General features: G+C 41.8%; 1 protein-coding gene across 4 annotated transcripts in view; it reads left to right on the top strand.

The window, feature by feature from the left end:
• The window catches only part of LOC124717000 (U11/U12 small nuclear ribonucleoprotein 35 kDa protein-like), a 71,448-nt gene that overhangs the window by 8,812 nt on the left and 36,073 nt on the right, over positions 1–26,563 (top strand). For 3 of the 4 annotated variants that reach the window (XM_047243626.1, XM_047243625.1, XM_047243627.1), the window contains exons 3-5: positions 1,000–1,212; positions 8,906–9,119; positions 12,142–12,267. In XM_047243626.1, the coding sequence (XP_047099582.1) occupies positions 1,000–1,212; positions 8,906–9,119; positions 12,142–12,236 (522 nt within the window). In that variant the 3' untranslated portion in view covers positions 12,237–12,267. Of the gene's footprint in view, positions 1–999; positions 1,213–8,905; positions 9,120–12,141; positions 12,268–26,563 lie in introns of those variants that run through there. The other variant, XM_047243624.1, reaches the window with a different exon arrangement.

The following is a 26,563-nucleotide window of genomic DNA, read 5'->3' as shown; positions in this document are numbered from 1 at the left end:
ACACTGGAACTCTATGAATGTCACTTCAAAGCATCCTGGTACTTACCCCTTGCTCATAATTAGCTGTTAAGATACAATGAGAAACGGTATTGTGATGATTTTGTTGTATGAAATATTCTAGCTGAACTTTTCCTGTCAGAAAAACTCCAGGCATTTGATAATTTCCACTATTGTATTCACTATGAGAACTACTGACTGTCACAGAGATGGTAGAAATTAACAGTGCTAAATGCTTCCTCCGAACAGAAATTACAGCAGTGCCAACAGTGTTGTAATGCTGACAGTGTCATTGTTGCCATCACATTGTATAATATGTTGCATACCCCTCTGTAGTCTTAACTATCTATTGTGTGTTAAAAAGTTTTTTTAATTCACATAAGGTATGTGTATGTTCATGGGTTTGATATGATCATCATCATCATCACCCCCCCTCTGTAGTCTTATCTATCAAACCCATGAACATACACATACCTTATGTGAATTAAAAAAACTTTTTAACACAAGTTCTGATTTCGATTGCTTCCTTGATGTCTGAGACCTATTGATATGAAGCGAAAACACTATGGCGTATCTGCTAAAATATGACATTGTGCTTCTTGATAAGATGTTTTAGAAGTTTCACATCTACATCCGTACTCTGCAAACCATCATATCTTCCTTCATCTTTACATTTCTATTGACAACCATGGTCAATACTGTTATAATGACCTTATGATCACAGATTCTTTTCTCTATGTTAGTTAAAAATTTGGACATTTTTGTAACAAAGAGATCAAATTGGTACCCTTATGATTCGGTTCTCTGATTAACTGCCCAAGGTAGTTTTCAGATAAGACATTTAGAGTAATTTCACATGATAAACCATCACAACTAACAACCCTGATAAAGTCTGTAATTTGTAGTGGTGTACTGTCTGTGATTTTAATTCAGTTTTGTTGTGGTGTGAAAAATGAAGAGCTATCAAACTTTAGCCTCAAGTTTTTCTCCTTACTGTTGCAGGAAGCTGAACGATGGTCTCCATATGCTTGGAAATTCTACAACCCACTGGCTGTCGGCAGCATAGATGGCACAGACACGGAGCCACACGACCGGGGCATTGCACGTGCCATGGAGGCCGAGTACCACCCCAATGCTCGGGTAGTTGGCAATCCCCGCACAACTCTGTTTCTTGCCCGGTTACCACCTCACACTGATAAGGAAGAAATTCTAAAGGTATCCTATTAACTCAGCTTTCATTTGTGCGTTTCTCGTGGTAATTTTGAGTTACTTGTCTGGAACATTAGGTATTGTATTGGGATCATATTTGCAAACACAATCATGTTTAGATGGATGCACAGCCATGTCATCACGAGTGGTGTCTGTTCTGTCAGATATGCCCGAGAGAACACACACTGCTTAAATATATATGTGGCTCCTTGACATTTATTTAAGTGCGGACACAGTAATGTTGTACGAACTTGTAACGGGAATCGATCATTTGCGAGTAGAGGGTTAATGGATGAGGGATGTTGCATCTCAGTGTGCGACAAATTAGAAGTTTGAGTCGGTCGTGGACTGTGTCCAGTTGATGAAGTGGTTGGGGCAGCTGTTCCTGAGAAGTGTTAAATCTGGTTTTGATGCTGGAAGTCACAAATTTCCACCCATCCCATCCCTTTCTTTACTTATTCTCTATTTCATATAACTATTTCAAATGCTTTTACAGAAATGTCGGAACCTCATTAGTCCTCTCGCACTTAGTATCCTCTTCAGTGGATGCCAGCTTTACTGTTTAATACACTCCTGTTATTGCTCTTTCCAATGCCTCTGTCCTTTTGGGCAAACATTAGCTACTCACTTGTGTTAATTAGCAGCCAGTGGTGCTAGTACTTGGGCTTTTGTTGGTCTGAGAACTGGCCCGTCAGAGAGACGGTGTCTGGGAAGAAGTCTTCGCATGCGTTCACATTTGAAGTCAACTCGTCGTACAGAAGGCATTTAAAGGTGGTAAGAAAACTATATTTTACAATATATTTGCGTGCTTTGCAACATCATATTATTGCAGAGAATGAACTTTAAATGTCCACTGCATTGGACTCTGTACATGTGTGTTGTATTGTGGTGAATTGCTAGTTAGCACTTGACTCCACTTCGAGACATGCTTCAAGACCTACCAGAATGCTCAGACTGTTCATTGGGTGATGATAGTGAAGCAACTGAGGACCGGGAGGTTATGCCACAGGAGGCTAAAATTGTACGCCAGTCAGTTGATTTGAAGTAGCCATGTGAGACTTCTTCATTTTGCCGATAACAGTGAACGAGCACTGATCGGCTGTACAAGATTCTCCCAGTTTTAGATTCACTTCGGAAATCATTTCTGCAAGCAGCTGATCGAGAAGAAAATTGGGTCTGTTGATGAGCAAGTTATACCTGTTAAGTGTCAAATTACACTGAAGCAACAGGCAGCAAAGAAATGTAAAAGGTGTGGATTCCTGCAGATAGCTCAGGAGATATGCACAGATTTGACGTCCACCAGGGAGGTAGTGGTGGAAGAGAAATATTGAATGCATTAAGTGCCTGTGTAGGTGTCATCCTGAGATTCTGCGATGACATATAACACAAAAACAGTAAAATGTTTTTCGATAATTTGTTCACTAGTGTTCCTCTATTCGAGGAACTGAAGAAATGTGAAATATACACAGGAATGCGCCGAGGAATAGGTTCTTAGGAACTCGATCTGGGTTTCTTCTGGAGAAGGAATTGAAGAAAAAAGGCTGCATGACATTTTCAGCAGTAGCAATGAAAACAATGTTACAGTTGCACACTGGCTTGGCAGCTCTCTTGTTCATGCCGGTTCAGCAGTAGATAGTGAACCCCAGAACACTATAACGTAATGGAGCACGAAAGAAAATAAAGCTATTCACATTTTCCACCTACATACTACAGTGCACACACGGGTGTCGTTGATCTAATGGACCAATGTTTGGCATGGTACGCACGCCACTACCGTGACAAATGGTTGGTACCTTGCGAGCATTTTTTCATTTTCGTGATATGTGTGTAGTAAATTGCTGGTTCGTACACAGGGCAAAGAAACATACTTTGACTCTTTTTGATTTCAAATTGTCATTAGCAAGAGCACTAAGAAATATTGGCTCACACGATGGAAGCAGTGTATAAGGAAGCAGGCCAGGCCTAACTCTGCCTAAAGTAAAATGACACCCAGAAACCATATCTGAAGTAAAATGACGCCCAGTAACCAGAACACCAGATGAAATTATCATCGTGCAGGGAACCATTGGCCAAAACTGACAGATGTCCAAAATGCAAATTTCTGTCCTTATTAAATTTGCAAAAGGAAAACAAAATACGTATGTATTAAATGCAAAGAAAGTTTGTGCCCTGGTTGTTTTGAAAATGTTCACACCCAAAAATTTATGTAGCCATCTTTATGAAAGTACTCCATTGTTGCATTGTTTCCACTATAGTCGACATCATACAATTTGATATAATCACCTAAGAATTATCAATAAATGATTTCTGATTACTTGTAACTATTATTTGTTAAAATTAATCATTCATGAAATTGTATTTAATTTAAAATAAAATCATACATGAAAGGGTTGTGGCAGAACCTCCCAGTCCTCATCTGCTACATTATCATTAGCCAGTGAATAGCCTGCATCCTGTAGTAGGTCTTTTAGTTTGTCCTAAAGTAGAGGTAAATGCCAACTAGCGATTTTCACAACTCACCACAGTCATGTCACACGTGGATGGAGTCTACGGTAGTGGACACACAGTTTTATTGGGCAGATATATTTTAAGTACAAGCATTTTTTATTTTTATTTTATTTATTTTTTAATTTTTATTTTATTATTTATATATTTATTTATTTTTTAATTTTTTTGTCACTTTTAAACACCTTCCGTAGAACAAATTGTCTTCAGTTGTGGACACATGTTTCATACTTCTCTTTGTATTTACGCATGGCTCCAGGCTTAGGGCATCAATTTTTCTAGCAAGAAAAATTGTGTGTGCCAGAAAAAAAGGGGAAGAGCAGTAATGGTTATGGAAATTCTTATTAGTGAAAGGGAAATCGTAGGAAGACGGATGGAGGTGTGTGCATTATGCAGCTGTCAATGCTGCCTCTGCAATGTTTTTTCGTGGCAAGGATGCATCAGATGCGGAAACAGAAGCTTTGATGTAGCTTGGTATCTTTATTATTGTTTGTATGTATTTCCTCCTGTTTTATTAATTTGGTGAAGTTCTGGTATAAAGTAAACGTGAATATATACTGTTGGAAATGTCTCATTTGCACAGGTTATAGGAAATTAGTTGAGCAAAAGGGGAGGAGGGAAAAGGAAGTGTTAGATCAAATACCAGTGGTAAACACAATTTTCGTTAACAAAGGACTAGATTCTGTAGCTGCAAGTCCTTCCTTCGAGCTCTTCCTTTCCTGACATCTTGAAACCTAGAAATGATACTCAGTGCACGGTAGTTGTGGATGAAAAGCTCAACATTAATGTTGATAACCAACATATGAAAAATTCCACAGCAAGTGAACCAGAATTAAAGTCTAGGGGTATTTACAATTTATGAAGAGCCCTTCTTTTGGGAAGAAAAGAACCAAAAGATTACATAGTACAAAACAGAATTAATAAGAATAGAAACTTTGATTTCGCAAATCCGGGACAAATATATCGTGATAAATGAAGATTTATTTCCAAGAATTTGTGTGAAAGAAAATTGTTGAATGGAGATGTGGTGCAACATGATTACTTGATTTACTCTTCCAGTCTGGGGTCCCTTTACTGTGCACCATGTAAACTGTTTGGGATTTAATCCCAATTTGGTACAAGTGGCCTTAGTGGTTGGAAACACACTAATCAAAGGGTAATTGGGCATAGAAATTCCTGTGCACATCATGATTGTGTTAAGTTTCAAAGAAAGGAGAAATACTGTATGTTGTGTTGATAAGCAATTTATTACTCAGTTGCAAGAAGTAGTAAAGTATTGGTGAAATGTATTTCAGAGGGTGTTGGCTATAGTTGAAAAACTTTCTTCTAGGGCATTGCCGTTTTATGGAGATGAAGTTCAGACTGGTTCTTTAAGGACAGGTAATTTTATGATGTGTTTAGAACTGATAGCTGAATCTGATCGATTCTTAGCTGGTCATACACCTAAATAAGAAAACCCGTATAAAAGAAACACCTCGTATTTATCATTTAGGACTCGTGAAGAAAATATAAATAGTATAAGGAAGCCTCACAGAAGAGATCTTGCAGGAGATAGTTGATGCAAAGTATTTCTTCATTATTTTCTTGTCTACCACTGGTGCTCCACACTGTCATCAGTAAAGTTTCATTATATAATATCTGTATAAATGTTGTATACTACAGGAGCGGTTTGTAGAAAAAAATCGAAACAAAACTTTTTCAACTGCTTTACAAGATACCGCAAAGTGCAAGCATCAGTTGTCTATAAAGGACATGAAATCATCATACGAATTGATGACCATTATCACTGGTGAATATAGTGTGACCATTCCAATTCATTAATTTTTGAAACGTGTGTGTGCTAAATTTGTGGATGTTAATTTCTACATCTATTTCCATACTCCGCAAGCCACTTGACGGTGTGTGGCGGAGGGTACCTTGAGTACCTCTATCGGTTCTCCCTTCTATTTGTCTCGTATTGTTCGTGGAGAGAAAGATTGTCGGTATGCCTCTGTGTCGGTTCTAATTTATCTGATTTTATCCTCATGGTCTCTTCGCGAGATATACGTAGGAGGGAGCAATATGCTGCTTGACTCCTCGGTGAAGGTATGTTCTCGAAACTTCAACAAAAGCTCTTACTGAGCTGCTGAGCATCTCTCTTGCAGAGTCTTCCACTGGAGTTTATCTATCATCTCCGTAACGCTTTCGCGATTACTAAATGATCCTGTAACTAAGCGCGCTGCTCTCCGTTGGATCTTCTCTATCTCTTCTATCAACCCTATCTGGTACGGATCCCACGCTGGTGAGCAGTATTCAAGCAGTGGGTGAACAATTGTACTGTAACCTATTTCCTATGTTTTCGGACTGCGTTTCCTTAGAATTCTTCCAATGAATCTGTCTGGCATCTGCTTTACCGACTATTAAATTTATAAGGTCATTTCATTTTAAGTCACTCCTAATGCCTACTTCCAGATAATTTATGGAATTAACTGCTTCCAGTTGCTGACCTGCTATATTTTAGCTAAATGATAAAGGACCTTTCTTTCTATGTATTCGCAGCACATTACACTTATCTACATTGAGATTCAATTGCCATTCCCTGCACCATGCGTCAATTCATTGCAGAGCCTCCTGCATTTCAGTACAATTTTCCATTGTTACAACCTCTCGATATACTACAGCATCATCTGCAAAAAGGCTCAGTGAACTTACGATGTTATCTGCAAGGTCATTTATATATATTGTGAATAGCAACGGTCCTACGACACTCCCCTGCGGCACACCTGAAATCACTCTTACTTTGGAAGACTTCTCTCCATTGAGAATGACATGCTGCATTCTGTTATCTAGGAACTCTTCAATCCAACCACACAATTGGTCTGATAGTCCATATGCTCATACTTTGTTCATTTAGTGTCTGTGGGGAACTGTATCAAATGCCTTGCGGAAGTCAAGAAACATGGCATCTACCTGGGAACCTCTTGTCTATGACCCTCTGAGGCTGGGTTTCACACAATCATGTTTTTCGAAACCCATCCCAATTCCTAGTCTCCAGAAAAGTTATTATACTCGAACATAATACGTGTTCCAAAATTCGATAACTGATCGACGTTAGAGATATAGTTCTATAGTTCTGCACAGCTGTTTGACGTCCGTTCTTGTAAAATGGGAATGACCGGTGCCTTTTTCCAATCTTTTGGAACACTACACTCTTGTTGAGACCTGTGGTACACCGCTGCATGAAGGGGGGCAAGTTTCTTCGCGCACTCTATGTAAAATCAAACTGGTATTCCATCAGGTCCAGCGGCCTTTCCTCTTTTGAGCAATTTTAATTGTTTTTCTATCCCTCAGTCATGTATTTCGATATCTATCATTTTGTCACGTCTGGATATTTTGTTTTGATCCACCTACCGCTTTGACATGAGACCAAAATTTATTAGGATTTTCTGCCAAGTCAGTACATAGAACTTTACTTTCAAATTCGTTGAATGCCTCTCGCGTAGCCCTCCTTACACTACATTTCGCTTCATGTAATTTTTGTTTGTCTGCAAGGCTTTGCCTGTGTTAATGATTGCTGTGAAGTTCCCTTTGCTTCTGTAGCAGTTTTCTAACTCGGTTGTTGCACCACGGTCGCTCTTTTCCATCTCTTACGATCTTGCTTGGCACATACTCATTGAATGCTTATTGCAATTTGAGTTTCGGTTGACAAGTCCAGTTGGATTTAACACCACCCGATGCACAGATTGTAATATAAGGTAGTTAGGTAGGCTGCCTCGCAAAACAGCATTTCATGGTCCAAATGTACAGGTAAATTGAGGAGATACAGTGTATCCAGGTTTTTAAATGTGCTATGTCTTCATTTTGTTCTATAAATGTATTATTGTTTTAATGGTAGAAATATTACTTCTCATCTGTTCTGTTTATCTGATGATTCTGGGGATGGCTGAGGCTGAAACACATTAAGGCGTGTATGAAGTCTCCATGGGTTGTCAGGCCTGAAGATGATGGAGACGCATTCCATTGAAACGTTGCTACGAGACGGCGATGCTACTCTGCTGACAACCCGTGGAGACTTCATATATGAAATTTGTCGTGAAAGCCTGCACTCACATATAACGAAGGTACTTGAATAATCACAAAATCATATAAATATCATGATAGTCACTTATTTTGGTTAAATCTACAGTCAAGATTACAATAACATTTCAGTATTATGACCAGTTTCGGCTTATTTTGAAGTCATCCTCAGATTTTTTGGCCCCCTATGGCTGGTGCTTGCAGCTCCACAGTTTTTCATGTGATGCCACGATGATGCACTCTGGGGACCTGCCAGCACCAGCCATAGAGGGTACAAAAAAACCTGAAGATGGTTTTAAAATAAGCCGAAACCGGTCATAATAAACAGATGTTATTGCGATATCGAGTATTAATTTGACCAAAGTATAGCACCAGATTGTTGCACTCCAAGGACAATGTTGTCTAAATTTATGAGTCACATATTTCGTAGTTCACACAGTCCCACTTGTCAGTTGGGAAACTAATGTGATATATGTTCATTGTGGAAACAATTGCAAATCTGAATCATTAACATGCAAGAAATATGTTGCTCTCATGTTTTCTACTTCAAAATTGAACCCATGATGCATAAGATTATTGTATCCCCTCTCTGTCCACGAAGAGGGAACTACTAGTTCTGAAAGATAAGTGTAGTTATCTTCCGCTTTTCAGTATGTATATTGACAGGACTTGCAACTTAACATCGTACAGAGAGGTAAATGCCAGACACCCATTCTGTTTTCTTGTAGTTTTACAGTTTTGTTAAGCAAATTTTCCTTTTAATTTAATTAATATGACCTTTCTTTTCTTTTACCATGGCAAAGAAATTATGTAAGTTAACAAAAGGGGGAGGGTGGGGGGTGGGAGTGAGTTTTCAGCTTTTTTAAAAATTTAATTTATGTCCATGTTAGCATAACTTGTACCATCTTTTTTTCCCCCGATGGTTCTTTGTGCTGAAAGCATGCTTTCCAAACTGCAGCTGTTAGATTTTTTCCTTTTGGAACTTGATGGGCTTACCCCACTAAATTTCATTGTTATTCTGTGAGGCCTTGGTGCTCTAAAATTAGTCAATTAAACAGGTGTTAATATTTGAATGTAATGGACAGTACTGCACTTTGTTTTTCTTCTCATAACTAATACTCCGTTTTTTCTTTCCTAGAAATTTTCAAAGTTTGGAACGATTCGGAATTGCCGACTTGTTAATGACATTGTCACAGGAGCTTTCAAGGGTTATGCATTTATCGAGTTCAAGCACGAGAGAGATGCTGTGTATGCATATGGCAAAGCAAAGGGTCTTCTTATCCAGGGGAAGGAGGTCCTTGTTGATTATGAGCAGGAGAGAATTCTTCCAGGATGGGTTCCACGACGTTTGGGTAAGTAGGCAGCATAGTATGGTCTTTCACTAATTTGTTGTCTAAATGGGAACAGTCTCACTGGTGATGGTTTTATCTTTGTACTTAACCTTCTGCAGGTGTGGTGTTCTCCCCATCAAGATTGGGCGCAGAGTATCAAATTGATCACATCCCTTTTTCACTTTCTTTTTTTAATTTCAATAATTGAAACCCTTATTAATGGCAAATATCTTTACAGAAAGACAAAGGTGACATTAAGAGCACAACAACAACAGAAATATTAGTCATCACTGTTGGACTGTGGTAATAAATAAGGAATTTTACTGCAGTCAGAGCAAAAAGTTTAATGTGTGTTGAACCGAATGGCTTATGACACATTTTGTGACAATAATATATGTCAGTCTTTTCTTTATTGTGCAAGTATTTCACCTTTTATTCATGACCACAGTTCTATTTTCTTCATTTCTTCTTCCTTCTTCTCTTCTTCTTCTTCTTCTTCCTCTTCTTCTTCGTCACATGTTGGCCTATAATGCTTTAGCCTCTGCTGAAGATCCATGTGAATTCTTGAGCTGTCCAGACTTTTTCCAGCTAAATGAAGCAAAGCTAATGCATTGAATAATCATTTCAGGAATCCTTTTCTTCTGAAAAAAATTTTGTGGTTGCAAAAATAAATTACTTGTGTATTGGTTCTACTCGTATTGATTGTTGCCAAAAATTTAATGGTGAGCCAATGGTGAACATTTCTTGCAACATTGCATGAAATGGTCAACTTATCTGTACTCTCAGCTCCACCTTTGCTGATATTGTATAATGTTGCTATGGATGACTTCTGATTATCTTCTATGGCAGCATTTGTTGACTTATTCTCATGCAGGTGTGATACCAGAATTACACGTCACTTTCTTTAACAACATATGAGGGTTGCCCAATACTGCATTTTTTTCTCAGCCTTAAACAATGCTATGAATGTGAAATGTTATGTATGCATTATTTGAAGTCTCCTGAGTGAGCGTGCCAAGTTTCCGTCACGTCTGACAGATAGCGTAGCTGTGGAAGAGTTTCAAAATTGCTTCTGTATATGATGTATGTTACAAGCAACGTGCCGTCATTGAATATATCGCTGCAGAGAAAGAAACTGTGGGGAATATTCTCAAACGCTTGTGCAAAGTCTGTGGAGCATCTGCTGTCAACAGAAGCACAGTTAATCGCTGGGCACAGAGTGTGAGTCTTCAGAAGGTGGTTCGGCAGAGCTCCACTATTTGCAGTGGCCAGGCAGAATTGCAACATATTTGCCCCTCTGTGCTGCACATAACATAATGTCCTGGCAAGCTAGGGGTAGCAGGTGTGTTGTCCACATTTTTAAAGTTATTTAGCTACATTTAGGGGACGGCCACACAACCGTATCATCACCCAGTCAGTCGGCGTACTGACAACACAGAAATTTAAATAATTGCTGGTAGGATTGTGAATGGCGATAAATTTAAATACAATTCACATCTCAGATGAATTTTATTTAAAAATAAATAAAGGTTATTAAATAGTTTAAGTTCCTGAATTCAATTGTTGACAGAACAAAATGCTTTACATCAGATCGCTAGATGTCTATCAAAAATATAATAGGAGTCCACAGCTTCAATTCAGATGTCAAGGTGCTAACCAGGGTAATTGGCAAAAAATTTACAAGTCCCACTCAGGTTAACTCTCAGAAATTATAGGTTAACTCTCAGAAATTATAAGTCCAACTCTAGTTAAGTGAAGAGAAGCAGAAGCTCAGCATTTGCTCTGGAGAATCAGAGGCCCTCCTATGTTAATTAGCAAAAATTTGCTAGCTCAACCCTTGCTCACACAAGAAGATTAAAGTTCTTTTGTGAGCTGACAAAAATATTCTAAGTTCAGTGCTGGCATTCACAAAATCTGTCTGGCTCTGACTAGTGGAAACTTCTCAGTGACTATCACAAGTCCACAGTGCTGTATTGTGAAATATTACATGCCCCCTGACTGTTCTAAGAATAATTCTAAGTTCAGTATGCTGTTGCTGAAAGCCGGCCGGAGTGGCCGAGCGGTTCTAGGTGCTACAGTCTGGAACCGCACGACCACTACGGTCGCAGGTTCGAATCCTGCCTCGGGCATGGATGTGTGTGATGTCCTTAGGTTAGTTCGGTTTAAGTAGTTCTAAGTTCTAGGGGACTGATGACCTCAGAAGTTAAGTCCCATAGTGCTCAGAGCCATTTTGTTGCTGAAAATTACTGTAAGTCCCTGAAGTGGAACTCTGTAATTTTAATTAACACTTATATGAAGCTACTGATTCATCACGAATTCCCATGCGGCGACCAACAACAGTGTCCCGAACCGAGATGGCGGTGGCCAATTTATAGACTGGAATGTAGATTGGAAAACTAGCTCCATAGATGTAATGAAGTGCCTTAGTTCAGGAAGACATTGGACCTTAGGTGCTAGCAATTTAATGTTATAAATTGTAGTTTGATTTTTGGTTGGCCTAAAGTGTAGTTACAGTGTACCTGGCTCTCTCATTGTGTGCTACTATTAACAATTTGTTATCATTGGTCACAGCCCATCGTATGACAGTATTCAGTAGCCAGATCACTTGAGCTTGTAATCTCGGTTGTCATAAATATTTAACTGTTTCTTCTGAATGTTTCTCTATTTCTAAGGCAGCCTAATACCACATCTTAAATTGCGGTGGTAAAATGAGAGCAATGAAATTTGTAATTTAATAATTGGCTGTTTTTTTTTCTGAGTGTGTCATGATTTCTCAGGTTGTGGTTAGATTTAGAGTTAACAGAACAGCTTAAACAAATTACCAGCTAACTTCATTTATGAAGGAAAGGAAATTACAAATGGGCAAGGTCACTGGTTACCCAGGTCTTGCCTGATTCATCGTGTTAATTTCGTATCATTCTTTGCACAAACAGTTATCAACTGCAGCATACAACAGGAAATCTGGGTACATAGTGAGTGCACTTTTATCTCCATTTGTACTGTCACTGCAAATACTCTACAGAAGATGTATATTATCTCCAAGGTGGAGGTTTTGGTGGCAAGAAGGAATCTGGGCAGCTGAGGTTCGGCTGTCGAGATCGTCCATTCCGAAAGCCCTACACATTGTTGGATGTCTAACATTCGTGTTGGTTAACCTTCAGACTGCCAGGTAAGTGCTCTGCAAAAGTGACATGTGATATAATCTTTGCTTTGCCATTTTTTAAATGTTACTGATTCGCATTTATGGCCCACATTTCTGGTTATTCACGTGGCCAAAATTGCTTAACGTCACAGGGCACAGGTAAATAGCCCCTATGTTTGAAGGACCATTTCTCACATTTTGAACTTCAAAAGAAAGAAAAAGCTCAAAGAATACTTCATTTACAAAAAAGCAGTAAAATGCATCATAGATTCAACTATTGTATTCCATAGAGTTTTTCATACAGGAGAAATTTTAGGGATGTGTAACAAGGCAAGGTATACATAAACTAACTAAAGCACCTGTTGGTGTAACCATTTTGAAGATGCTCATGAAGACATTAAAGGAGATGAGCACCATTGATGTTCAAGCACATAATCTACTAATGAAATTGTGGAAAAAACTGAAAGCAGTAATTACAAATGATCACCAAATCACAATGAGAGAAGTTACTGATGATATTGGCATATCAGTTGGCTCATACAAACAAAATTTGTTACAAAATTGTTGAATTTTGAACAAAGCAGTAGTGAATGCAGGTTGCTCAGGTGTCAGCAGTGGTGGAAAAACTGCAGAAACATGTCATAATATGATGACACATGGGTTTATGGACATGAATTCAAAACTAGGGCTAAACATCATGTTCCTAACTGAATTAACAGCATAATCAAAGGAATGTTCATTCCTCAACTAGCTGGTTTTCAACCTGGAGATAGTGCTACAGTCAGATACTGAATCTCGCTCAACAAACTAAGAATGGTTCCGAACTTTGCTAGATAGCTGGAGTTGTGTTTGTTGACTTAACAGTTGCCTGTAAGACTAGCAGCCAAAGAAAGTTGCTGAAGAAAATTTACCATCTCACCAGTGATTGCCAAGTAATATCCCTCATAGGCACTCTCCTGCGAAAAAGAAGATTCCAGATCTTTCCACAGGTTAAGAAGAGCTGATGATCCATACAAAAGAACAGCCTACCTCAAGGTAGTATGCTCACTCCTTTGCTTCTTAATATTTACACCAATGATCAGTCCTCTATGGAACTCTACAGGCATTTCAGCTGTGCTGATGATACAGCAGTGGCTGTCTGAGGGAAGACATTTGAAGACACAGAAGATAAGTTGATGTTGTTATTGGATATACTTGGCCTTCACTCTGAGGTCAATCGTGTTAGGCCAAATCCCAATGAGACTCATGTGTGTACATTTCACTTCACGAATAGACAAGCTCGGTGTGAAATGGATATCACATGGCAAGGGAAATGACTTCAACTTTGTCCACCATCTGTATTCCTGGGTGTTACTCTTGACCATACACTTACTGTAACACCAGGCTGAAGGTCAGTGGAAGGAACAATATTTTGTGGAAGCTCACAGCCATCACCTGGGGAACTAGTCTTCACATCCTGTGAACTTGTAGAGGAGTGTCTGGAGTGCGCATGTAGCCACACCAAGCTAGTCGACACTACAGTCAATGAGATTGTTCAGATCTTGTCGGGGTGTGTGTTGCCAACACCAGTTGGCAAGCTCTACACAGTTGTTGGAATAGCTTGTGCCCACCCCCTTCTCCCATTCCTCCCTGCCGTCAGAAGGGCCACATCTGCTGTTGCTGACAGAATGAAACAGATAAATGAATCATGTCGTCCACTGCATGATCATCAAGTTGCAGTCTGTTGATCAAAATCTAGAAAGAGCTTCTTCTCTAAACTCTGGAATCTTAACTGCATCACCAGATGGAAAAGTATGCTGCCCATGGATATCCCTGCAAAAGAAGAGGTAGCCCCAGGACACAGTCTGCCCTATCCTGTTCAGAGATCACAAAGTGGTCGTGCCCCTTTGCAAGACCAACATACGAAAATGGGGGATCCTCCCAACTGATGCAGACCTTTCCTTTGAGGTGGAACAATGCGAGATGCAGCCACTTGCTTATATGCTCTCTACTGGAACAATCTTGCACAACATACAACCTGATTGAGGAAAATAACAAGGCCATCAGAGTTGCTGTGTTCTGGAAGTGCTGACCATATACAGAAATGAATGAATGAACAGCTTAATGCATCTTGTGTTATTGCTGCAAGGTTGAACAATCGGTAAGGAGCACTACTTGTAAGTTCAGCACCATATGCTTGAAGCAATCTGAAAAATTCCGTGATTTGTGGTGGAACAATTACTGGCTTTTGTACCATAATAATGCACATGCTCACAGTTCATTGCCTGTTCCTAAATTTTTGGGTGAAAACAATACTGTAATAATGCCCAGCTTCCAAATTCACCAGACACAGCCATATATGACTATTTCTGTTCACAAAAATAAAGAAAACGTGAACAAATAGCTTTTAGCTTGCTTAGAGAAGTTATCTCAAAGATCAAGTTTCTAAGCACTGTAGTATTGTTTGCATAAAAGAATTATATTTGTAGAAATAAGATATTTTTACTTTGCAGGTGACTTGTTTGGAACATAAATCTAATTTGCTTCACCCATAATCAATATTTGATCAGGCAGTGTTAAAACTTAACTTGACGTCCAGGGTTCTTTGTCATAAATATAACCTGACAAATTTCAATGTGACTTTTGATTTATTCTTCATAGATGTGTCAAATGCTTACAAATTATGTACAACCATTGTTTCATTCCAGTCTTCTAGATTGCCTTATAACAAATTATGTGACTCGTGACTTTAAAACAACTTAAACGGAACTGCACTTGTGCCGAAAACTGTACTGTGCAGACTGTCTCATGTGGACGCAATAATTGTTGAATATATAAAGACATAACAATCCAAAATTACAAATGTGTTATTAAAACAGTTACATTAGTTAACTTACAGTTTACCTATTCACAAATTTTAAGATGTGGCATAGTGCCTTACAGAAAGAAGGAAAATGTTTAACATAAGCTGAATTAGAATGAGATTTTATTTTTTCACTAAATTTTATAAATTATGATTTGTAAACAGTTAGCTATAAAGAATAGATTCCTTCTTAATTACATAGTTAAGTTTACTAACATTTACACCAGATCTTGTTCAGGAGTTGAATATTTTAGTTAATGTTGTTCTGCAATAAGTTGTGGTGTAGTTAGTTACGTGTTCCATAGATCATGGAATGGTGGTAAGGAATGAAAGAGAAAGCCGCCTGGTAGAATTCTGCACAGAGCATAACTTAATCACAGCTAACACTTGGTTCCAGAATCATGAAAGAACATTGTGTACGTCGAAGAGGCCTGGAAACTCTGGAAGGTTTCATATAGATTATACAGGGTGATTCAAAAAGAATACCACAACATTAAAAATGTGTATTTAATGAAAGAAACATAATATAACCTTCTGTTATACATCATTACAAAGAGTATTTAAAAAGGTTTTTTTTCACTCAAAAACAAGTTTCGAGATGTTCAATATGGCCCCTTCCAGACACATGAGCAATATCAACCCGATACTCCAACTCGTTCCACACTCTCTGTAGCATATCAGGCGTTAACAGTTTGGATAGCTGCTGTTATTTCTCGTTTCAAATCATCAATGGTGGCTGGGAGAGGTGGCCGAAACACCATATCCTTAACATACCCCCATAAGAAAAAATCGCAGGGGGTAAGATCAGGGCTTCTTGGAGGCCAGTGATGAAGTGCTCTGTCACGGGCTGCCTGGCGGCCGATCCATCGCCTCGGGTAGTAGACGTTCAGGTAGTTACGGACAGATAAGTGCCAATGTTGTGGCGCTCCATCCTGCTGAAATATGAATTGTTGTGCTTCTTGTTCGAGCTGAGGGAACAGCCAATTCTCTAACATCTCCAGATACTGTAGTCCAGTTACAGTAGCACCTTCGAAGAAAAAGGGACCAAAAACTTTATTGGCTGAAATGGCGAACAAATGTACAACTAAATGAAACTTTATAGCTCCCTTAATTCGCCGACAGATAGTGCTTAGCTCTGCCTTTTGTCATTGCAGAGTTTTAAATTCCTAAAGTTGTGGTATTCTTTTTGAATCACCCTGTATAATGGTAAGACAGAGATTTAGGAGCTGGGTTTTAAATTGTAAGACATTTCCAGGGGCAGATGTGGATTCTGGCCACAATATATTGGTTATGAACTGTAGATAAAACTGAAGAAACTGCAAAAAGGTGGGAATTTAAGGAGATGGGATCTGGATAAACTGAAAGAACCAGAGGTTGTAGAGTGTTAAAAAGAGAGCATTAGGGAATGATTGACAAGAATGGGGGAAATAAATACACTAGAAAAAGAATGGGTAGCTTTGAGAGATGAAATAGTGAAGGCAGCAGAGAATCAAGCAGGTTAAAAGACGAGGGCTACTAGAAATCATTGGGTAACAAAGGATAAAATATAAAAATGCAGGAAATGAAGCAGGCAAAAAGGAATACAAATGTCTCAAAAATGAGTTCGATAGGAGGTGCAAAATGGTTAAGCAGGGATGGCTAGAGGACAAATGGAAGGATGTAGAGGCAGGGGTAAGGTAGATACTGCGTACAGGAAAATTAAAGAAACCTGTGGAGAAAAGAGATCCACTTGTATAAATATCAAGGGCTCAATGGAAAACCATTTCTAAGCAAAGAAGGGAAAGTGTATAGGTGGAAGGAGTACATAGAGGGTCAGAGCAGGGGCGATATACTTGAGGGCAATATTATGGAAATGGAAGAAGACCTAGATGAAGATGAAATGGCAGATAGGGTACTGCATGAAGAGTTTGACAGAGCACTGAAAGACCCAAGTCGAAACAAGGCCCCAGGAGTAGACAACATTACATTAGAACTACTGATAGCCTTGGGAGAGCTAGCCCTGACAATACCCGCTGTGGGTCCGGGGTAAGAATAGGCCTGAGATATTCCTGCCTGTCGTAAGAGGCGACTGAAAGGAGTTTCAACCATTTCAGCCTTCAATGTAATGGTCCCCATTGGGGTTTGACCTGCATTTTTCAAAATTTTACAGAAGTACGAGCCTTTTGGGGAAGGACACCTTACGTAGTGTATCATTGGTCGTCAGTCCACTAAAACCTTGGCACTCATCATCGTAACGGCGTCATAACTGCACCCACTGTTCATCGATTTGGGCCTAAACACCTGATGGGTTGCGCAAGTTACGGCCATAGTGTGTCCCCATCTGCACCTATGATCATGATGGATTTCCATGGCACCTGAAATCCAGCACGGTAGCCAGTCCGTTTTGGTGGGGTCGTCATGTACCCTCTAGGTTGTAGCCCCCTGACAACACAGGGAATGTACTGCCGATACTGCACCCTCCCCACATCAGCTAAGGAGTAGATGCCTGTCTACCTGGGGCATCAGGACTCCCGGCAACGGTCATCCTGCCAGGTGGCCCTTGCTGAGGCTGGGTTGCGCCTGTGGGGAGAGCCCCTGGTCGGAGTGGGTGGTATCGGGGTGGACGTTTCGCAGATAAAACGTCAACATGCATCAGGTCGCTCTGCGGCCGCGTTTTCCAAGAGGAAAGGTTCTGTCTCTGTCTCTGTGTCTGGTTCTGGTACTTCCGCCTTTTCCCCCCTTGGCCACTCCCTGGGAGGAAGGACAGGCCCGCCGGCTTGGGGCGAAATACTTCCCCCACTATTTAGTCTGTTCTCGGACCGATGGGGGGACGTTCGCCATCTCCAAGCCCATGTTCTTTGTACGGCATATCAAGGATATCTTCGGAGAAATCAAGGCTCTTAGTAAAATGCGTTCAGGGTCCATTCTCATAAAGACCACCTCCACTACACAGTCGGCGGTGCTCCAGGCATGTGACCAACTAGGGGACATCCCAGCGCCCATTGTCCCACATCTGGCACTCAGTAGGACGCAGGGGATTATTTTCCATCGGGACCTCCTGCTGCAATCTGATGACGAGCTCAGGGCCAACCTGGAGCGCCGTGACGTGCATTTCGTCCAGACAGTCCAGTGCGGCCCCAAAGACCGTCGCGTCGACACTGGGGCCTTTATCCTCGCCTTCGAGGGGATGTTCTCCCGGAGAAGGTAAAGGTGATGTGCTACCAGTGCGACGTGCGACCTTACATCCCGCCTTGTATGCGATGCTTTCGATGTAAGCAGAAGAAGATACAAGAATTGAAAACCTTGGACCGTCTGTCTTATTCTGAGGCCAGGAAGAAATACGACCGCCTCCATCCCGTGATGTTGACAATGTCGTTTGCTTCGGTCATGTCCACTCCTTCCGCAGTATCCTCACCCCTATCCTGTCCCCCTTCTACCTCCTCACCCCATCCGGGATCTATGCCTCTGCCTCCCAAATCCCTCCCTTCCAAATCCTCCTCCCTCGCGGCCCCTGTCCCCTCTGCCCCAGGGTCCACCATTCCTCCTCCCCCTCCTCCTCCACCGCCGCCTGAGAAGTGATCCTCTTCTCAGGTGTCCATCGGGGAAACGTTACGGACCCCGGCTACCGAGGTCTGGCGTTCCAAAAGGGACCCAGAGTGTGAGGACTTTCTTCGGGTCCAGCCCCACAGCCCACCATCCCTGTGACTCATCGGTCTTCCAAGAAGGCCTCAAAGAAGAAGTCTTTATCCCTCTCTCCACCCCGGCGCGTTTCGTCTGATGCTCCATCTGACAGTCGCTGCTCTCAGCCGTCCTGTTTCGCCGGGATGCTCTGCTGCCAGGTGCTCAGCTGGCCTGTCGTTGGTGGACGATGCTGCCCCTCCTGCGCAACCCAGGAATGTGACCGCAGCTGGCGACGACTCGATGGAACAGGATCCGCCTCCCGACGGTTGTAGTGATGTTCCCTCGAAACCTGACCCTCCGCGGCCGTCGAGGTGACCAGCTCTTCCCCTGTCTCGTTCCCCCTTTCTCTGATTCGCGATGGATCTGTTACATTGGAACATAAGAGGTATTTGATCTAATCGGGAGTAATTACAACTGCTCCTCCACCTGCACCTTCCACTCGTCATTGGTCTCCAGGAAACGAAGTTACGCCCAACTGACCGTATTGCTTTTACCCACTATACCTCCGAGCGATCTGACCTAACCCCTATGGACGGTATTCCAGCTCATGGTGGGGTCATGTTGCTCGTTCAGGACGATGTCTGTTACCATCCCATCCCATTGACCACCCCACTCCAAGCAATAGCTGTCCGTATTACTCTTTCTGCCTTTACTTTTTCTGTTTGTACTGTCTACACTCCATCGTCATCCGCAGTGAGTCGGGCTGACATGATGCACCTCAATGTCAGCTTCCTCTGCCGGTTTTATTGTTTGGCGACTTCAATGCCCATCATCCCCTTTGGGGTTCTCCTGCATCCTGTCAGAGAGGCCCCCTCTTGGTGGATGTTTTCAACCATGTAAATCTTGTCTGCCTCAATACTGGTTCCCCGACTTTCCTCTCGGACTCTACTCATACCTACTCCCACTTGGACCTCTTGATCTGTTCTACCACTCTTGCCCGTCGGTTTGAGTGGTATGTCCTTTCTGACACCTGTTCAAGCGACCATTTCCCCTGTGTCGTTCGTCTCCTGCACCACACCCCATCCCCATGTCCCTCGAACTGGAACATACCGAAAGCTCACTGGGGACTTTACTCCTCCCTGGTGACCTTTCCGGACCAAGATTTTCTCAGCAGTGACAGTCAGATTGAATACTTCACGGCTGTTATCATCAACGCTGCCGAACATTCCATTCCTCGTACTACCTGTTCTTCACGTCGCGTTTCAGTCCCCTGGTGGAATGAGGCTTGCAGAGACGCTATCCATGCTCGACAACGTACTTTACGCACCTTTCGCTGCAATCCTACGCTGGCGAATTGTATTGATTACAAATGACTCCGAGTGCAATGTCGTCGAGTCATCAAAGACAGCAAAAAAGCTTGTTGGGCCTCTTTCACAAGCTTCTTTAACAATTTTACTCCCTCTTCTGTCGTCTGGGGTGGCCTGCGCCGGCTGTCGGGCATCACTTCAGGTAATGAGGTACTTGTGGACCCTGTGGATGCCTGCAACGCCTTCGGCCGGTTTTTCGTGGAGGTTTCAAGCTCTGCCCATTACCACCCTGCCTTCCTTCCCAGAAAAGAGGCAGAGGAGGCTCGGCGACCTTCCTTCCACTCGCTGAATCTGGAAACTTATAATGCCCCCTTTACCATGCGGGAACTCGAACGTGCACTTGCACTGTCCCGGTCCTCTGCTCTGAGGCCAGATGCCATTCACGTTCAGATGCTGACACACCTTTCTCCGGCAGGCAAATGCTTTCTTCTTCGTACCTATAATCGCGTCTGGACCGAAGGTCAGGTCCCCATGCGTTGGTGTGAGGCTGTCGTTGTTCCCATACCCAAACCTGGGAAGGATAGACACCTTCCTTCTAGTTACCGCCCCATTTCTCTTACAAGCTGTGTCTGTAAGGTGATGGAGCGCATGGTTAGCGCTCGGTTGGTTTGTATTCTTGAATCTCGACGGCTACTTACCAATGTTCAATGCGGCTTTTGTCGACGCCGCTCTGCTGTTGACCACCTTGTGACGTTCATCATGAACAACTTTTTGCGAAAGCGCCAAACGGTAGCTGTGTTCTTCGATTTGGAGAAGGCTTACGATACCTGTTGGAGAGGAGGTATCCTCCGCACTGTGCACAGGTGGGGCCTACGTGGTCGCCTGCCCCTTTTTGTTGATTCATTTTTAACAGATCGAATGTTTAGGGTATGTGTGGGTTCCGTATTGTCCGACGTCTTCCTCCAGGAGAATGGATTGCCTCAGGGCTCCATTTTGAGTGTAGCCATAGCGATCAATCCAATTATGGATTGCATTCCACCTAACGTCTCAGGCTCTCTTTTTGTCGATGACTTCGCGATCTACTGCAGTGCCCAGAGAACATGCCTTCTGGAGCACTGCCTTCAGCGTTGTCTTCACTGCCGATACTCATGGAGTGTGGCTAATGGCTTCCAGTTTTCTGAAGAGAAGACGGTTTGCGTCAACTTTTGGCGATATAAAGCATTTCTTCCACCATCCTTACATCTCGGTCCCATTGTTCTCCCATTCGTGGAGACAACGAAGTTTTTAGGGCTCACACTGGACAGGAAACTTTGTTGGTCTCCGCATGTTTCTTATTTGGCTGCCCGTTGTACACATTCCCTTAATGTCCTCTGTGTTCTTAGTGGTTCATCTTGGGGAGTGGATCGCACTGTCCTGCTTCGCTTATATCGGTCCATAGTCCGATCAAAGCTGTATTATGGGAGCCTTGTCTACTCGTCTGCTCGGCCATACCTCGTACGCCGTCTCAACTCCATCCATCATCGGGGGTTACATCTTGCGACCGGAGCATTCTACACTAGTCCCGTCGAGAGTCTTTATGCTAAAGCTGCCGAATTACCATTGACGTACCGGCGTGACGTACTGCTTTGTCGGTATGCCTGCCGGCTGTTGTCAATGCCCGACCACCCCTCCTATCAGTCCTTCTTCGGCGATTCTCTCAACCGTCAGTATGGGTTGTATGTGTCTGCCCTGCTGCCCCCTGGAGTCCGCTTTCGTCGCCTGCTTCGACAATTGGATTTTGCCCTCCCTACCACCTTCAGAGAGGGTGAGAGCCCGACACCATCTTGGCTCCAGGCTCCAGTTCACATTCATCTTGACCTCAGCTCGCTCCCAAAGTAGGGTACTCCGGGTGCAGTGTATTGCTCATGGTTTGTCGAACTTCGTGCGCAACTTCCCAGTAACACCTTTATTTACACTGATGGCTCCAAAACTGACGATGGTGTTGGCTGTGACTTTGTCGTCGGGGACGTCACCTTTAAATACCGGCTCCTCAACCAGTGTTACAGCTTTACGGCCGAGCTTTTTGCTCTCAATCAGGCCGTCCAGTATGTCCGCCACCACCGCCATTCTCCGTATGTACTCTGCTCTGATTCACTCAGAGCTCTTCAGAGCCTTGGAGCTCCATATCTGGTCCATCCCTTCGTGCAATGGATCCAGCAATCCCTCCATTCTTTTGACGATGATGGCTCTCCTGTTAGCTTTATGTGGGTTCCAGGCCATGTAGGAGTGCCTGGGTTTGAGGCTGCTGATGCTGCGGCCAAGGCTGCAGTCCTCCTGCCTCGGCCAGCCTCCCTTTGTGTCCCCCTCCTGCCTCGGCCAGCCTCCCTTTGTGTCCCATCATCTGACATTAGTGGGGTTGTTCGTAAGAGGCTTGTGCCATTATGGTGGGATACTTGGTCATCAGTGATTTCCCTAAATCACTCCAGGCAAATGCCGGGATGGTTCCTGTAAAAGGGCACGGCCGACTTCCTTCCCCATCCTTCCCTATTCCGATGAGACCGATGACCACGCTGTCTGGTCTCCTTCCCCAAACCAACCAACCAACCAACCTTGGTCGTCACTTCGAGGAAATAAGCTCCGGGCCATAAAACCGTTCCCAATAGCTTGGACAACCTCCTCCTGACCATCTCGGGGAGAGGAGGTCCTTTTGGCCAGGTTGCGGATTGGGCATTGCCGGTTTAGCTACCGCTACCTGATATCCAGTGACTCCGCCCCGCAGTGCCCTTGTGGTCATGCGTTGACAGTGCGCCATGTTTTATTGTCGTGTCCCCATTTTAATCAAATCTCGTGTTGTCGTGTCTCTGCCATCTACTTTACAGGAAATTTTAGCTGATGACGCTCGAGCAGCTGCTTGTGTTCTTCGTTTTATTACTTTGACGGACTTGTCCAAAGACATCTAAATCTCTTAATTATTTTACCTGCGTCTTTTTAAGAACTTTCTGGTGTGTCCCCCCCCCCCCCCCCCCCATCCCTTGATTTTTACCAGATTATATGTGCACTTACATTTGTGTGACTAGGCGCTAATGACCTCAGCAGTTTAGTGCCCTAAAACCCCACAAGAAAAAACAGCTCTGACAAAACTCTACCATCTGGTGAGTAAGATGTATGAGACAGGCGAAATACCCTGACTTCAAGAAGAATATTATAATTCAAGCAGGTGTTGACAGATGTGAAAATTAACAAACTATTAGTTTAATAAGTCATGGCTGCAAAATACTAACACAAATTCTTTACAGATGAATGGAAAAACTGGTAGAAGCAGACCTTGGGAAGATAAGTTTGGATTCCATAGCAATGTTGGAACATGTGAGGCAATGCTGACCCAACGACTTATATTAGAAGATAGATTAAGGAAAGGCAAACCTACGTTTCTGGCATTTGTAGACTTAGGGAAAGCTTTTGACAATGTTGACTGGAATACTCTCTTTCAAATTCTGAAGGTGGCAGGGGTCAAATACAGGGAGAAAAAGACTATCTGCAACTTGTACAGAAACCAGATTGTTGTTATAAGAATCGAGGGGGCATGAAAGGGAAGCAGTGGTTGGGAAGGAAGTGAGACAGTGTTGTAGCCTATCCCTGTTGTTGAATCTGTAAAGGAAACAAAAGAAAAATTTGGAGTAGAAATTAAAATTCATGGAAAAGAAATAAAAACTTTGAAGTGTTTTGCCGATGACATAATTCTGTCAGAGGTAGCAAAGGACCTGGAAGAGTAGTTGAATGGAATGGACGGTGTCTTGAAAGGAGGATATAAGATGAACATTAACTAAAGAAAAACGAGAATAATGGAAAGTAGTCAAATTAAATCAGGTAATGCTGAGAGAATTAGATTAAGAAATGAGACTCTTACAGTAGTAGATGAGTTTTGCTATTTGGGGAGCAAAATAATTGATGATGGTTGAAATAGAGAGGATATAAAATGTAATGGCAAGGAAAGCGTTTCTGAAGAAGAGTAATTTGTTAACATTGAGTAGAGATTTAAGTGTCAGAAAGTCTCTTCTGAAAATATTTGTATGGAGTGTAGCCATGTATTGAAGTGAAACGTGGTCGATAAATAATTTAAACAAGAAGAGAATAGAAGCTCTGAGGATCAGATGGGTAGATCACGTAACTAATGAGGAGGTATTGAATAGAATTCGGAAGAAGAGGAATTTGTGGCACAACTTGACTAGAAGAAGGTATTGTTTGGTAGGACCTGTTCTGAGGCATTGAGGGATCACCAATTTAGTATTGGAGGGCAGCGTTGAAGGTAAAAATTGTAGAGGGAGACCAAGAGATGAATACACTACCCAGATTCAGGATGATGTGGATTGCAGTAGATACTTGGAGGTAAAGAGACTTACACAGCACAGAGTAGCGTGGAGAGCTGCATCAAACCAGTCTCTGAACTGAAGACAACAACAACAATAACAACAACGGATCATTTGAATGATTCTCTATCTGTATGATGTGGAATGAGTCAGCTTATAGCACATGTATACACGATTAGTGTTAACATTAATGAACATGTTATTATTTTTAATCCTACTCATGCAATTACACTTTATTATTAATAATAATAATAATAATAATAATGTCTACAAGTTTTTAAGTAGAAATTTCTCAGTGGAATAGGAGGAGCTGTGCAGGAGAAATGATTTTAAATTAGATATAAAACTTTCTTGACTACCTGTCAGACATTTTATGGTATTGGGGATATGACAAAAAAATTATTGTTGCATATTGAACTCCGTTTTGAGCCACTGACAGAATTAACATTAGGTAATTTTTCCCTGCATGGAGAGCTGCATCAAACCAGTCTCAGGACTGAAGACAACAACAACAACAACAACAACAACAACAACAATTTTTCCCTCTAGTGTTGTAGGTATAGACATCACTATTCTTCTCAAATTAGGATGCATTACTTATGATGAATTTCATTAGCAAATTTAAAATTCCTTGCTCCTTGCAGAGGTACCTACATGATGTCTGTGGGTGACTCTGCATATTATTCTTGCTGCTCGCTTTTATGCAATCGATACTTTCTTGTAAGTGATGAGTTAACCCAGACAATTATTCTGTAAGATGCTACTGTGTGGAAGTGCGCAAAATTTGTTATGAGGTTGGTACATTTGTTTGCAGTATTAGCAATTATAGCTGAACTGAATTGTTTAAGAATCTCAGTGACATGCTTCTCCAAGTTTTCATCAGTATGTACACCCAGAAATTTGGAGCATTCTATCCTATTTACTATCTCCTGCTCATGTGCTACGACCGTTGTTGGTATCGTTATTTGTTGTACAGAACTGAATGTAGTGTGTTTTTTCAAAATTTGGGGACGTTCCATTTTCAGAGAACCACATAATAATTCTTTTAGAAACGTCATTTACCTGCTGTTCTGTTGCTTTCTCTCTAATGGGATTTATTATAACACTAGTATCGTCTGTAAAAAGTACCAATTTTGCTTGTTGAGTGCTAAGTAGATGGTCAAACACATATATAGGGAATAGGGGTGGACCCAAAATTGAACACTGTGTGACTCCCTTTGTGACTTTTCCCAGTCACTAAAATTATATGCCTTTCTGACATGTCTGAATTATTCAGCACAACCTTCTGCATTGTGTTTGTTAAGTATGATTCAAACCAGCTATGTATAAAGCCTTCAGTTCCATAAAACTTGAGGTTTTATAGGAGAGTAAGATGACCCATGCACTCAAATCCCTTGGGGGGGAAACAAAAAAAAACAGCCAACTGGTGATGTATTATTTAAGTCTTTTTACTGTTTGATGAGTGGCTTTATGAATAGCATTAACCCCCTTTACAGGAACATAGATGCACTACAAAATTGAAATAATAAACTTTTAAATTAGTGTTTCAGCCAGACACAGTCTCATGATAAGTTATTAACATTTTGTGAAACTGACAAAGTCACATAGTATTTAATACAGATGAGCATACAATTCATAATTCTTTCATACAATATTAAAAGTAAATGTGGAATGTAGTCACATAATAATAACATAAACATCACAATAAAGCGTATAAGAGTTCTTCCCTGAACAGATGTATAATTTGTATTAACCCTTTGAACGGAACATCGGTCTGAGATACCGCCATAGTTGACATTAACAATGCTAACGGCGCTGCATTGTTCGTGAGGGTGGGGAGAAGCCCAGTAATCTTCAGTCGGGTCCCGAACCGCAGCTGGCCAACAACGTATTGTCGGCGCATGCATTGTTTTCAAGTAAGTAGAATTTTTGTTACGTATTGTCGGTCTGTGAGACCGTGTTCCGAAAAAATGCATTCCCCTCCCGGTCTGACAGACCGGGTGTTCCTAAAAGTGTCAAATTTTTGCCGGTCTCCCAGACCGGTGTTCCTAAAAGTATCACGCATTTGTCGGTCTGTATGACCGATGTTCCACTCTTTGAACTCTTCTGTTTTCTGTGTAGCAACATTTCATCTATTTGATTGAAATTTTTGCCACCACACGATGCTTAATACTTTTGTGTTCATAGAAGAACGAGAAAAAAGTGTAACAACTCGTATTTAACGTTTT

The sequence above is a fragment of the Schistocerca piceifrons genome, chromosome 9, assembly GCF_021461385.2.
Source record: "Schistocerca piceifrons isolate TAMUIC-IGC-003096 chromosome 9, iqSchPice1.1, whole genome shotgun sequence".
Classification (NCBI taxonomy): Eukaryota; Metazoa; Arthropoda; class Insecta; order Orthoptera; family Acrididae; genus Schistocerca; species Schistocerca piceifrons.
Note: the sequence above shows the minus strand (reverse complement) of the source record. Positions and strands in the feature narration are given on the sequence as shown.